Source organism: Sinocyclocheilus grahami, unplaced genomic scaffold (assembly GCF_001515645.1).
Source record: "Sinocyclocheilus grahami isolate Dianchi unplaced genomic scaffold, SAMN03320097.WGS_v1.1 scaffold109.1, whole genome shotgun sequence".
Classification (NCBI taxonomy): domain Eukaryota; kingdom Metazoa; phylum Chordata; class Actinopteri; order Cypriniformes; family Cyprinidae; genus Sinocyclocheilus; species Sinocyclocheilus grahami.
The window spans coordinates 812,654-824,491 of record NW_015505288.1 but is presented as its reverse complement, the minus strand read 5'-3'; the positions used below and the strand labels follow the sequence as shown (position 1 = coordinate 824,491).

General features: G+C 36.5%; 1 protein-coding gene and 1 pseudogene across 1 annotated transcript; both read left to right on the top strand.

The window, feature by feature from the left end:
• Positions 1-445: 445 nt before the first annotated feature.
• Positions 446-4,939, top strand: LOC107588872 (zinc finger protein 622-like). The gene is made up of 7 exons (XM_016277113.1): positions 446-593; positions 1,765-2,313; positions 3,172-3,420; positions 3,520-3,682; positions 3,773-3,888; positions 4,105-4,248; positions 4,464-4,939. Exons 2-7 carry the CDS (start codon positions 1,767-1,769, stop codon positions 4,595-4,597), a joined length of 1,353 nt encoding a protein of 450 aa, XP_016132599.1. The 5' UTR covers positions 446-593; positions 1,765-1,766; the 3' UTR covers positions 4,598-4,939.
• A 744-nt stretch (positions 4,940-5,683) lies between these two features.
• Positions 5,684-10,265, top strand: LOC107588900 (D-2-hydroxyglutarate dehydrogenase, mitochondrial-like; annotated as a pseudogene).
• The last annotated feature ends 1,573 nt before the right edge of the window (positions 10,266-11,838 follow it).

Sequence of the window (11,838 nt, the reverse complement as noted above, 5' to 3'; positions counted from 1 at the left end):
AGGCAAAAAATTACTCATTTGTAAGTCGCTTCGGATAAAAGCGTCTGATAAATGACAATGTAAATGACTCTAGACAAACTTTGTGTGTCTTTTTTTATTGCTGAAGTGTGTTGAAATGTCTTCTTCTGCATTCTGCTGTACGGATGTAAATTGGCTTTCGCTTCAGCCTGAGGCTTATTCATTTCACTTCTGGTGTGAAAAGGCTTTTATATTTGCCAAAAATAGAACTTTTTTATTTTAAAAACAAACAAGCAAGCCCTGTCCAGATTTAAAAAGTAACGCAGAAGTAACGTAACGCATTACATTCCATAAAAAAGTAACTAAGTAACGTAATTAGTTACTTTTTAAGGAGTAACGCAGTATTGTAATGCTTTTAAAAGTAACTTTCCCCAACAGCGGTTACAGCTCGAACCACAGACTTTTGACTACTCGAAAGATGGTGAGGGCCAGAAGACGTCGTTTATCCTCCATACCGCAGGGCGGCGCAGTGTCCGTGAGTGCACTTGTGTTCCGGTTCAAAGGTTCTTCACATTCCTCGTGTCGTCAGTGCTGTGAGGCTGTAAACTTCTACAAGCGAGGATCAAATAAACCAAGTAAGATCACACTTTCTGCTCTGTGAAAAGGAATCATACTATAGTAACGTTAATTCTATAGAGATTTACCACATATTATTGTTGTTGCGAGTATACGCAAATATTACGTGATTTAATGGTTTGGTAACACTGTCATGTTGCTATAAAGTAATGTTACATATGAAACGTCAAATGCTAAAACGTCGAGTGTCTGTCTTATCTAATGTAGCAGAGACCGGAGATAGTTGTCGTGCATCAGTATAATACATCAGTATTACATAACAAACAATAAATACAGGGTTTGAGTCAAACTGTCCAATTGTACTAATGTTTTTTTTTCTCCCTTTTTTTGTAGAAGTGGTTTGGTATTAGATGTGACAAACACCTAGTTCAGTATTGTGTTGAATCACAATAATTGTGTCAAATATTATGAATTGTATCTTGTATTTTTGCTGTAGACATTGGTTAAACAACTACAGTAAAAATTTCACGGTTATTTCACTGTTTATTGATTACATAATTTCGGACAAAATAATATTTCGATATATATTTTTTGACGTTTCAGTGTAAAAAATAACTTCTCATCAGAGTTCAGTATAGACACACACACACACACACACACACACTAATGCGGTTAAACCTATGAACTGGTGTGAATTTAACACAGAGCAACATTTTTGCATATTTATACAAAATTGCACAAACAAACCTTAAAATTTTTTCACAACAGTAGCCTTTGATGTCTAAATATATGTCCTAATGCAGAAATAACAAGTAATTACGAAAATCATATTCTGTTCTCAGCACCTAGGAATTGCACAACTTATTGTCTCTACATTATCATAGTACATATTATTTTTATTACTAATCTGCCACCAAACATTTGGTTTTAAATGCATTTGCTCTATTTTAACTTAAATACTGTATTAATTGAAAAATAATATATTTTATTTTTTAATAGAAATCAATAGTGTTTAATTTAGAGGTGAGTATTGTTTAATAGCATGAAAAACATTTTAAATATTAGATTACAAATATTATTAGACTAAAATATAATACATTAAATTTACTGGAATAATATGTAATGCTTATTGTCTTTAGGCAGTTTTGACTGCCAAGATCACAAGTGTGACCCAAATTTAAAAATAGCATGAAAGAATTTGATTCGTAATCATTGTATGTTTTTCTGCAGTCATGTCGTACACGTGCATCAGCTGCCGTGTGCAGTTCTCTGATGGGGAGGTCCAGCGGGCACATTATAAAACCGACTGGCACCGCTACAATCTGAAGAGAAAGGTTGCAGACATGCCTCCGGTCACCGCAGAAAACTTCCAGGAGCGAGTGCTGGTGCAGCGGGCGGCAGCCGAGCAGCCGAGCCAGAGCGGCGGACAGAGCTCAGCCTACTGCGCCACCTGCAACAAAAAATTCTCCACTGACAATGCTCACAGCAATCACATCCAATCCAATAAGCACCAGCAGGCTGAGAGGAAAGCCCTGGCCGCCGCCCAGGAGACTGTCCAGCGAATGAACGAGAAGAATCTGGAGAAAGGGGCGGAGCTAGATAAAGACGCACAGAACGAAGCGCTTCAGAAAGTACTCGGGGAGCAGCAGAGACACACCCCCTCTAAAGCCACAGAGAAACGGGTCACAATGCGGCCGGACAAACCACCTCGGCTGCAGTGGTTCGAGCAGCAAGCCAAGAAGATCGGAGCGGAGGAGGGTGAAGAAGAAGAGGAGGAGGGTAAGAATGATTTACAATAAAACACACTTTTAATTTCAGTTTTTGAATTTAAAACTACTGTATTGACATGATTGTGTTTACATACAATATTGCCTAAGCATTATAAACAGAACAAATAATGACAAGAAAAATACAATATTCGGTATAACAGTAACAAATAACAATACAAATTGTATTCAAATAAGGTAATAAGTAATGAATAAAAATAAGATAAAAAAAATCAACAATATAACTAACAAAAAAACTGTAAACATTTTTTTAAATAAGGTGCTAGGTAAAATGCACTTTTAATTTCAGTTTTTGAATTTAAAACTACTGTATTGACATGATTGTGTTTACATACAATATTGCCTAAGCATTATAAACAGAACAAATAATGACAAGAAAAATACAATATTCGGTATAACGGTAACAAATAACAATAAAAATTGTATTCAAATAAGGTAATAAGTAATGAATAAAAATAAGATTAAAAAAAATCAACAATATAACTAACAAAAAAACTGTAAACATTTTTTTAAATAAGGTGCTAGGTAATTAATAAAAATAAGATAAAAAATAATAAAATATACAATAAAAAAAATACACAGAGAAAAAAATACAATTAATAAAATACAATAAAATCACTGTTGTCTTGCCACTGTCACTTTTGACTTGCTCTATTATCTCCTGTCGAGCTGCTTTACACCTGAAATTCAATTAGTTCCATAATTTTAAAACTTAAAAGCTGCAATTGTCATGTTTAATAATATGAAGCTGCTTTGAAACAATCTGTATTGTAGAACGTTCCATTTAAATAAATTTGACTGGTTTGCTTTGAAACGGCTAATTAAGTATCATCTTTGTTTTTCTTCGAAGAATGGGAGGATGTTGATGAGGATATGGATGGTGATGAAGAAGAAGAAGAGGAGGAGGAGGAGATGGAGGAGGACTCCACATCTGGGGCAGCTCTGGCCCCCGGGGCAATCTCAGTGACAGACTGTCTGTTCTGCGGACATCATTCACACTCACTCACCCGAAACATGACGCACATGTCCAAAACACACAGTTTCTTCCTCCCTGATATTGAGTTTCTGGTGGACCTGAGAGGACTTATTTCATACCTAGGTAAGCCAGAGAGAGAACTGAAGTTATGAACATTTTTTTTGTTTGTTAGAAGTTGTCTTTCAAAATATTTCTGGCATTAATCAGTACGTTTCTCTGTAGGAGAGAAGCTTGGTGTTGGTAAGGTGTGTTTATGGTGTAATGAAAAAGGGAAGTCATTCTATTCTACTGAAGCGGTTCAGGCACACATGACCGACAAGAGTCACTGCAAACTATTCACAGATGGAGACGCCGCACTTGAGTTCGCTGACTTCTATGACTTCAGGTACACAGACATTTGGGAAAAATCCTTTGAACTATATATTTATATAATATTTAAATGTGAGCAATAATCATTGTCCCTCTAAACATACAGGAGCAGTTATCCTGATGCTAAAGATGGAGATGATGTGGAGATGAAGGATGGTGAACTGCCTGATGAAAAGGCTGTAGAGTTTGATGATGAGACGCTGGAGCTCACTTTGCCCTCAGGTACTGATGGACAGCTATATTTACAACATTATGACATTTAATTGATGTTTAAATAAATATTAAGCATGCCAGGAAATTTTTGCATTTGAAGATGATTTACACTTAACTGATTCCATCAGGCCTTTACTCTTGAAAGTAAATTTCTCCTGACTTGATCATTTAAATCGAAATTGAAATGTATATAAAACCAAACTTTGTTTTTGCTGTGTGTTTCAGGTGCTAAGATTGGCCATCGCTCCCTAATGAGGTACTATAAGCAGAGGTTTGGTGTTCAGAGGGCATTGGTTCCAGCTCATAACCAGAAGGCTGTTGGTCGAGTCCTTAAACAGTACAAAGCACTTGGATGGGCTGGAGACTTTGGTAAGTTAGGTTTGCAAAGTCAGGTCTGTCAAGAGGGGCCCAGTAAAGATTTTAGTGATGGTCCAGGCAAGGATTTGTCCAGCATTTGGTTTTGTAGATCTGTAGATGGCAGATCATGTGGCTCTTCCTTTCCTGATCTTTGTCTGGTGTGTTATTTCGGATGGTTAACTTTATTTCTACACCACTTCCTGTTTAAACCGTGTCTTCTCTTGCAGGTAAAGGCTTTGTGAGCCAGCAGCAGAAGGACATGCAGTATGTGCGGAGGATGAAGTCCAAGTGGATGCTGAAGATGGGCATGAACAGTAACACCACCAAACAGACCCATTTCAGAGCTCAAGTCATGTTCTAAACCAATCAACCTTCAGCACTAGTAGACATTCAACTTTTCAGAGTTCATAGCCGTATTCTGTGTGTTGATTCAGCTGAGATGTGAACTGCTGCTAAGGTTTAACATCATACATGAATGTTTAAGGCAACATCCATAGTGTATAAGGAAACATTGTGCTTTAGATATCCAAATCATGGAGATCCAAATTATGTGCTTTTCCAGCATCAACATGAGATTGCTATTCATAATGACCTTTATTACCATTTCCAAGTTTAATACTCCTCGTAAAAGACAAACTATTATGTAGAACAACTTCAGATTTATAATGCTGTGTACGTGATCAATAAAATAAGCAATGTCTGACTTGATGTATGGTATTTCTTTCAGAAAATAAAGATGAATAAAACTTAAACAATGTTATTGTTGTATAATATGTGTGGTAGAAATGATAAAAAAAATCAGCCTTTGTGATATAATGTGAAATCAGCTGAAACTTCTGACACAGTAGGTTTCCTACCCAATATGTTTTGTCTCCAGATTTTGAATGATGGTGAACTTAAGGATCAAAGCACCAGCATGTATTTAAGTCAGGTGTATTAAATCTGTTAACCCTTTAATGTAACATGCAGACAGAAACCATGGGAAATTGCGTTTTGTTATTTTTTGGGTCAATGTTTTGTCGTTATGAGTCTACCAAACTGCTGCCCATCAATGATGTTATAATTGTGCAGTGACGTAAAAAAAAATAAAAGACTGTTATATAGTAATATGTCTGAATATAATATATAATATCATTGTTATATTCTGATATAAACATTATATATGATAGGTTTGTGTTCTGATACATTATTATTATTACTATATTCTGCAACATGTAAACGGATTGCCATCACCAGATTAAAATATGATTATTGTATACTGTGATCAATGTAATAGATTTGCTGGTTCTTTATTTCAACCATTTATTCCTTAACATCCCTATGCTGTAAGACTGACATTATTGTGCAACTGTCTGTCTATTGAATGATAGTTTTAAACTAAAACTTAAGTACAATTTTTGCAGTTAGAAATGTAAGTAATCTGTGTCATGTTCTCTCCACAACAGATATGGTGATCTTCTTTGAGAAGTTTGCAAGACTTTCTCTGAAGTCCACTTTTATTTGGTCACTGTGCTCACAGTACAGCACTGCTCTCACTGCAGTAGGCAGAGCTCTGATAGTGCGCTCCTGCCAGCTGATTCAGCATCGCTATGTGCACAGCAGAGGGTTGGGAGCCAGTCCAGCCAACCCGGGTGCTGCCCCACCATGGTTACCCTTCTCCAGGGTCACACAAGAAGACCTTGCTTTCTTTAGAACACTGCTGCCTGGAAGAACCATCACTGATCCAGACCTGCTGAAGTCCAGCAATGTAGACTGGCTTAAGACAGTGGAAGGCGAACTCAATTTGCATTTCCTAAAGAATAGAATGTTCTATCTAGAAATGAGTTCTTGTCACAGTTCAAAAGTTTTCAGGAAGATTTTAAAACGGTAAGTTTGTTAAATATTACAATTTAAAACAACTGTTTTTATTTTAATATATATTCAAATGTAATTGATTTCTGTGATCCAAAGTTGAATTTTCAGCATCATTACTCCAGTTTCACGTGATCCTTCAGAAATAACTAATATGCTGATTTGGTGCTCAAGAAAAAAAATCCTTGTTATTGTCAATGTTGAAAACAGTTGTGCTGCTTCATATTTTTGTGGAATTTTTTTTTTCCAGGATCCTTTGATGAATAGGAAGTTCAAAAGAACAACATTTGTTTAAAATAAAAATCATTTGTCACATTCGAAATGTCTTCACTTTTGATCAATTTAATGCGTCCTTGCTGAATAAAAGCATTATTTCTTTCAAACAACAACAACAAAAATAATTTAAATGGTAATGTGTTTATATGTGATGTATAATATGATATAAAAACATAAAATATTAAATCAAGCTAAAGATTCAGCAGATTCTAAATACAATCTACTGTTTAGACGCATTAAGCATAGTGTTTGAGAATCATAGTCATTAAGTCATTATTCTTGAAGGTAATAATGAAGTACTCCTGAGACCCAAAACAACTGAAGAGGTCTCTCAGATTCTTAGGTCAGTTTTCCATGATCACATTGAATTGTACAGCTGTATTTTGTTACAAGAATGGTTTTATCAAATCATCCAATGTTTTTCACAGGTACTGTAAATGAGCGGAATCTGGAGGTGTGTCCACATCGAGGAAACACAGGTCTGGTTGGAGGAAGTGTCCCTGTTTTTGATGAGATCATCCTTTCCACTTCTTTAATGAACCAAGTCATCACATTCGACAACATCTCAGGTGTTCATATACTGTATATGTGTTTGCTAGATCACCTTGTTATCTATTATAACTTTTCATGAAGCACCTATCATTAGTGACAAATTTAAATATAAATAAGTCAAAATCGTTATACCTTAAGACATTTCTTAGAAAGAGAATTGTTTGGCTTCCAGGTATCCTCACTTGTCAGGCAGGCTGTGTGTTGAAGAACCTGTCTAACTATCTAGAGGAAAGAGACTTCATCATACCGCTGGATCTAGGGGTGAAGGGAAGCTGCCATATTGGAGGGAATGTGTCCACTAATGCAGGTGGTCTCAGACTCGGACAGTTCTGGGCCTAGAAGTGGTGAGGTGGTGAGGTCCTCCAGTTTAATAGAAATGAACACCAACATGAGACGCTTTCCAACTGTGAATGTGTGATTGATCAGTGGATCTCAACCGTTTGCCACTCCAAGCCCCAAATTACATTTGAAGGCCCCATGACTGGTCTAGTTGTTTCTTATTTACTTGATGAGGATTTTATTAACTTTTACTCACAGTTTCTACCTGATAAAATATTTTAGAGGTTGACTCAGAAGAAACATGGGAAAAAAATGTCCATGGAATTATAATGTTTTATTAATTTATGTGACGTTTCCGGATCTAGAAATCACAATTTTCAAAATCAGGCTGCCTTATAAATCCATGTTTTTCAAGACAGTGGCGAACATAACATTTCTCTTTAAAGAAAATAAATAGTTGTTGAAAGAGTGAATTAAAATAAGAAATATCTTGATTTTAGTTGTTTCAGCGTATTTTATTGATTTTGTTTTCTTGTAAATCACATTTAAGTCATCTTGAGGCACCCTTGAACATCTGCTGAGGCCCCCTAGTGGGCCCCGGCCACTGATAAATGACGTTCCATCGAAAAACACACAAGTGTCATAAGCATATCTTTTTTGCTCATATGATTATTTCAGATACTTTTTGATGAGAATAAACTCATGCTTTTGTGGTAGACTTGAATCAGTAAGAGGTAGAATACAACAGTCTTGCAAACTTCTCAAAGAAGATCACCATATCTGTTGCGGAGAGAACATGACACAGACTATTCTTGTATTCTTGTATGTCTTGCATTTGTAGGTTTTGGCAGATGGGTGGATTTTGAACTGCCTGGCCACACTTCGCAAGGACAACACTGGTTATGACCTCAAGCAGCTTTTCATTGGCTCAGAAGTATGGGGGTAGAATTGTTGCTTAATTCCAAATAAATAGATTATGATCCACAAATAAAAACATTCACAAATATATATATTTATGTCACAACCACAACTTTGCCTGGCATTTATTTGTGCAATGGCAATATGTTTTTCATTTGCAAATCTCATTTTATTTATTTGTGAATTTAATTCATGTTTGTGAAACTTTAAGATTTATTTGTGGATCTCATTCTATTTATTTGTGGATCATAATCTATTTATTTGGAATTAAGCAACAATTCTACCCCCATACAGAAGGGACATTAGGAGTTATTACTGCAGTTTCCATTCTGTGCCCCCGCAAGCTTAAAGCTGTCAATGTAGTGTTTTTAGATGAAATGACACGTCGAAAAGCACATTTTAAACGTGCTAATTCATTTAGGGCCATCAATGGGCCTTTACTCTCAGGTCTCCTTTTCATGCAAAATGTGTGGCTGCATCAACTTATTGCTGTTCCCTCTGTGTCCTGCAGGGTGCTCCAGCTTCCAGCAACTGCTGGAAACATTTCAGTGTTGTAGAGGGATGTTGGGAGAGGTCCTGTCTGCTTTTGAGTTTTTAGATGCCTCCTGTTGTATGAGCCTTCTGGAGAAGCATCTGAAACTCACCAACCCCATCACAGTTAAACACTAGTGTCATTACTGTTACAAAGACAACTTTGGGTATCTGTGTTCTTAAAGTCGAGATGTAAAGGAAGTAGTAATGTTAACTAATTCTTTTGTGACACATCCAAGTGAGGTGGATAATAAAAAAAAAAGTAGGATGGGGACTTTGAATGCGAGCTTACAGGTCGGTTGTAAGAAAGGGGCGGTGTTTAAGCAGACTGTATGATTAGAGAAGTCCAGCATATATCACCAGAGAGAAGGCTGACCAGAAGATTGAGTTATGATATTGTAATTGCAAATTATTAAAAAAAACATGCATGGCTGAATTGTTCACAATAAGATCAATAAAATGCATTTAGAAAATAGATATGTGCCAACTTTAGGTTGGTAGATCTTTTAAAAATATTGGATAACTCTAATTTCTGTTTTTTATTGGTCTTATTGGAATGTGTTGCAGAAAGTCCCTTTTACAGACCACTGGATCCAACACCACCCGTGATGAAGAAAAACTACACAACTTCCTTGAGGAGGTCATGACATCATCTCTAGTGACTGATGGGACCGTTGCGACAGAGGCGACAAAAATTAAGGCACTCTGCTCGCTTGTTGATTAGCAGAATTCAACATGTTTTTGAATTTGACTTTACAGATTTGTTCTGTCTAGAGCTGAAGATTTTGTGCCATACCTAGGCATTGTGGTCTTTGAGGGAGAGAGTCACAGAAGCTCTTACACATGAAGGCTACACCTACAAATATGACATTTCCCTCTCTGTGGAAAAGATCTACGATTTAGTAGGGGGCACCTTGGAGACATGGCCAAGAATGCTGTAGGCTATGGACATGTTGGTATGGCTACCTTTTTTGTCTTGCTGTAATTGCTGGACTGTTTTGAGTCTGAAGCTGGATTTGACAGATGTTGGCAAGTGTATGTTGTCTAGTGTTTTAAAGTCAGTTCAAATTTTTGAAAGCTGTCTAGTGTATTTTTGATCAAATAAATGCAAGAGTGACGACTTACAAAATCATTAAACAATCTTACCAACACCAAACTTTTGTACAGCAATGTACTTGTGTACAAACCTTTAAGCAGATCCCCTCAAACCTTGCCATAATTCTTTTGGTGTTCAGTATTTCTTTTTGTTTTGTTTCAGGTGATGGAAATCTTCATTTAAACATCCCTTCCCCCTTTAACGACCCCGCTCTACTGGCTGCCATTGAGCCATATGTATATGAGTGGACATCTGAATGGAAAGGCAGCATCAGTGCAGAGCATGGGCTCGGTCTGAAGATGAGAAATTACATTTATTACAGTAAACCTTCAGAGGCTATCGCCCTCATGGGCAGCATTAAAGCCATGCTGGATCCTAAAGGCATTCTCAACCCGTACAAAACACTGCCAGACAACATACACTAATAGTTTCATGGTTTTTATGATTTATATGAAAAATCTGTTTTTTATTTGGCCACAGTGTTATTGTAATACTGTCAGTGTATTGAATGGACTGTAAAAGATCACACTCAAAGTATTTAATTTGATCAGTCTTGTGTTTTATTATTATGGCAGGATTGGCATTCCATAATCTACGCTGTTTTGTATCTTTTGAAGCTATTTGAAGTTGTGTGCGGAGGAATACTGTTTTGGTAATCGCGTGAGTTGTGCTTAGGCTCCGCTAGTCTGCGCGGATGAATCTGATGGCCATAACCATATCAATTCATAATGTAATGGTGGAAACTATTACTTGGCAACGCTGTTTATAGGCAAATAGACCAAAGAAGTAGCTGGTTTAGAGGTTGGCATTGCTACCAAGAAAAACTGTTTTGTGAGCCTAGTCAGTGTACAGCAAATGTGATGCTATGCAAACTATGTTGATTCGTGTTCTATTGTGGGTAATATTGCTCTCCCCTTTCCCTTGCTAACTCTTTTCCTTTCGAAGTTACAAGCTACCATTACCTACTTCCACTACATTTAATAGTAGCTAGTGATGGTGCTTTCAAAACACTGCTTCGTGAAGCTCCGAATCCATCGCAAAACATCTTGTTTTGAACTAGCGATTCGGAGCGCATATATACCTGCCTAAGTCCTGTGATTTTCAGTAAACTAGGCTTCCTTATGTCTTAACTGTTTCGAGATGTGGAAGTGGATCTATGTGGACCCATGGACCGTGAACCAGTGTCTGAGTGGTTTTTACCTGATCTCGGATCAGTTTTATACATTTGTAGACATTTTGAGTGACATTTATATAAAATTAAAAGGAAGTAGTTAATGGTCTCTTGAACCAAGCCTGCTTAACCAACCTCTCCTTACAACAAACAAAACAAGCCCTACAACTAAGTTAAATTACTCATATTATACAGACACAATGTTATTTCTTTATTTAGGGATATGACAAGCATGGACAATTGATGAAAATATACATAATTATCAAACGCTTACCATAGTGATTTAGTCTAAGGCAAAAACATGGTTAAGATGATGTGTGTATGATGTTCTTATTTAAATTTTGTTGATTTAGAAGAAACCACAAAGAATTGCAGCGTCTTTGAGCATTCATAAAAACAGTAGCTTAACCAATGGTTTTTGGGAAAGAACTACCTGCTGAAAGGCATACAGTTAGGGATTGACATTATTTTTGCAATTTTGTTTGATGGTGCATTGAAGCTATTGAGCCACATCAAATGAAGACCATCTAAAAATGTAGCTTGAGGCAAGAATGAAATCAGCACTGAATTCTTCAAATAAAAGCCCAGCATGAGATTTTATTTTTTTTTAGCATGTGAATACACCAGATTTTGTCTAATGTTCCTCACTAACAAAAAGTTGTTCAATCCATTGAGATAATAAAATATTTTGATTAACAATGGCTGTTAACTCCCCCATCACATACAAATTAATTCATAAAGGATCTGTCCATGCTAAATGAAAAACAAATATTGTTCCGTTCTAACAGGAAAGCTACATCTGGAAGAATGCAATGGAACGACATCTAAGCTTATTTCAGAGCCAATTTTTAAAGACAGTTACTAAAGCGGTCTACAACTGATCTTGTGTCTGCAAGTCGGTTGGCATTTACGTTCTCATTAGCTTCAG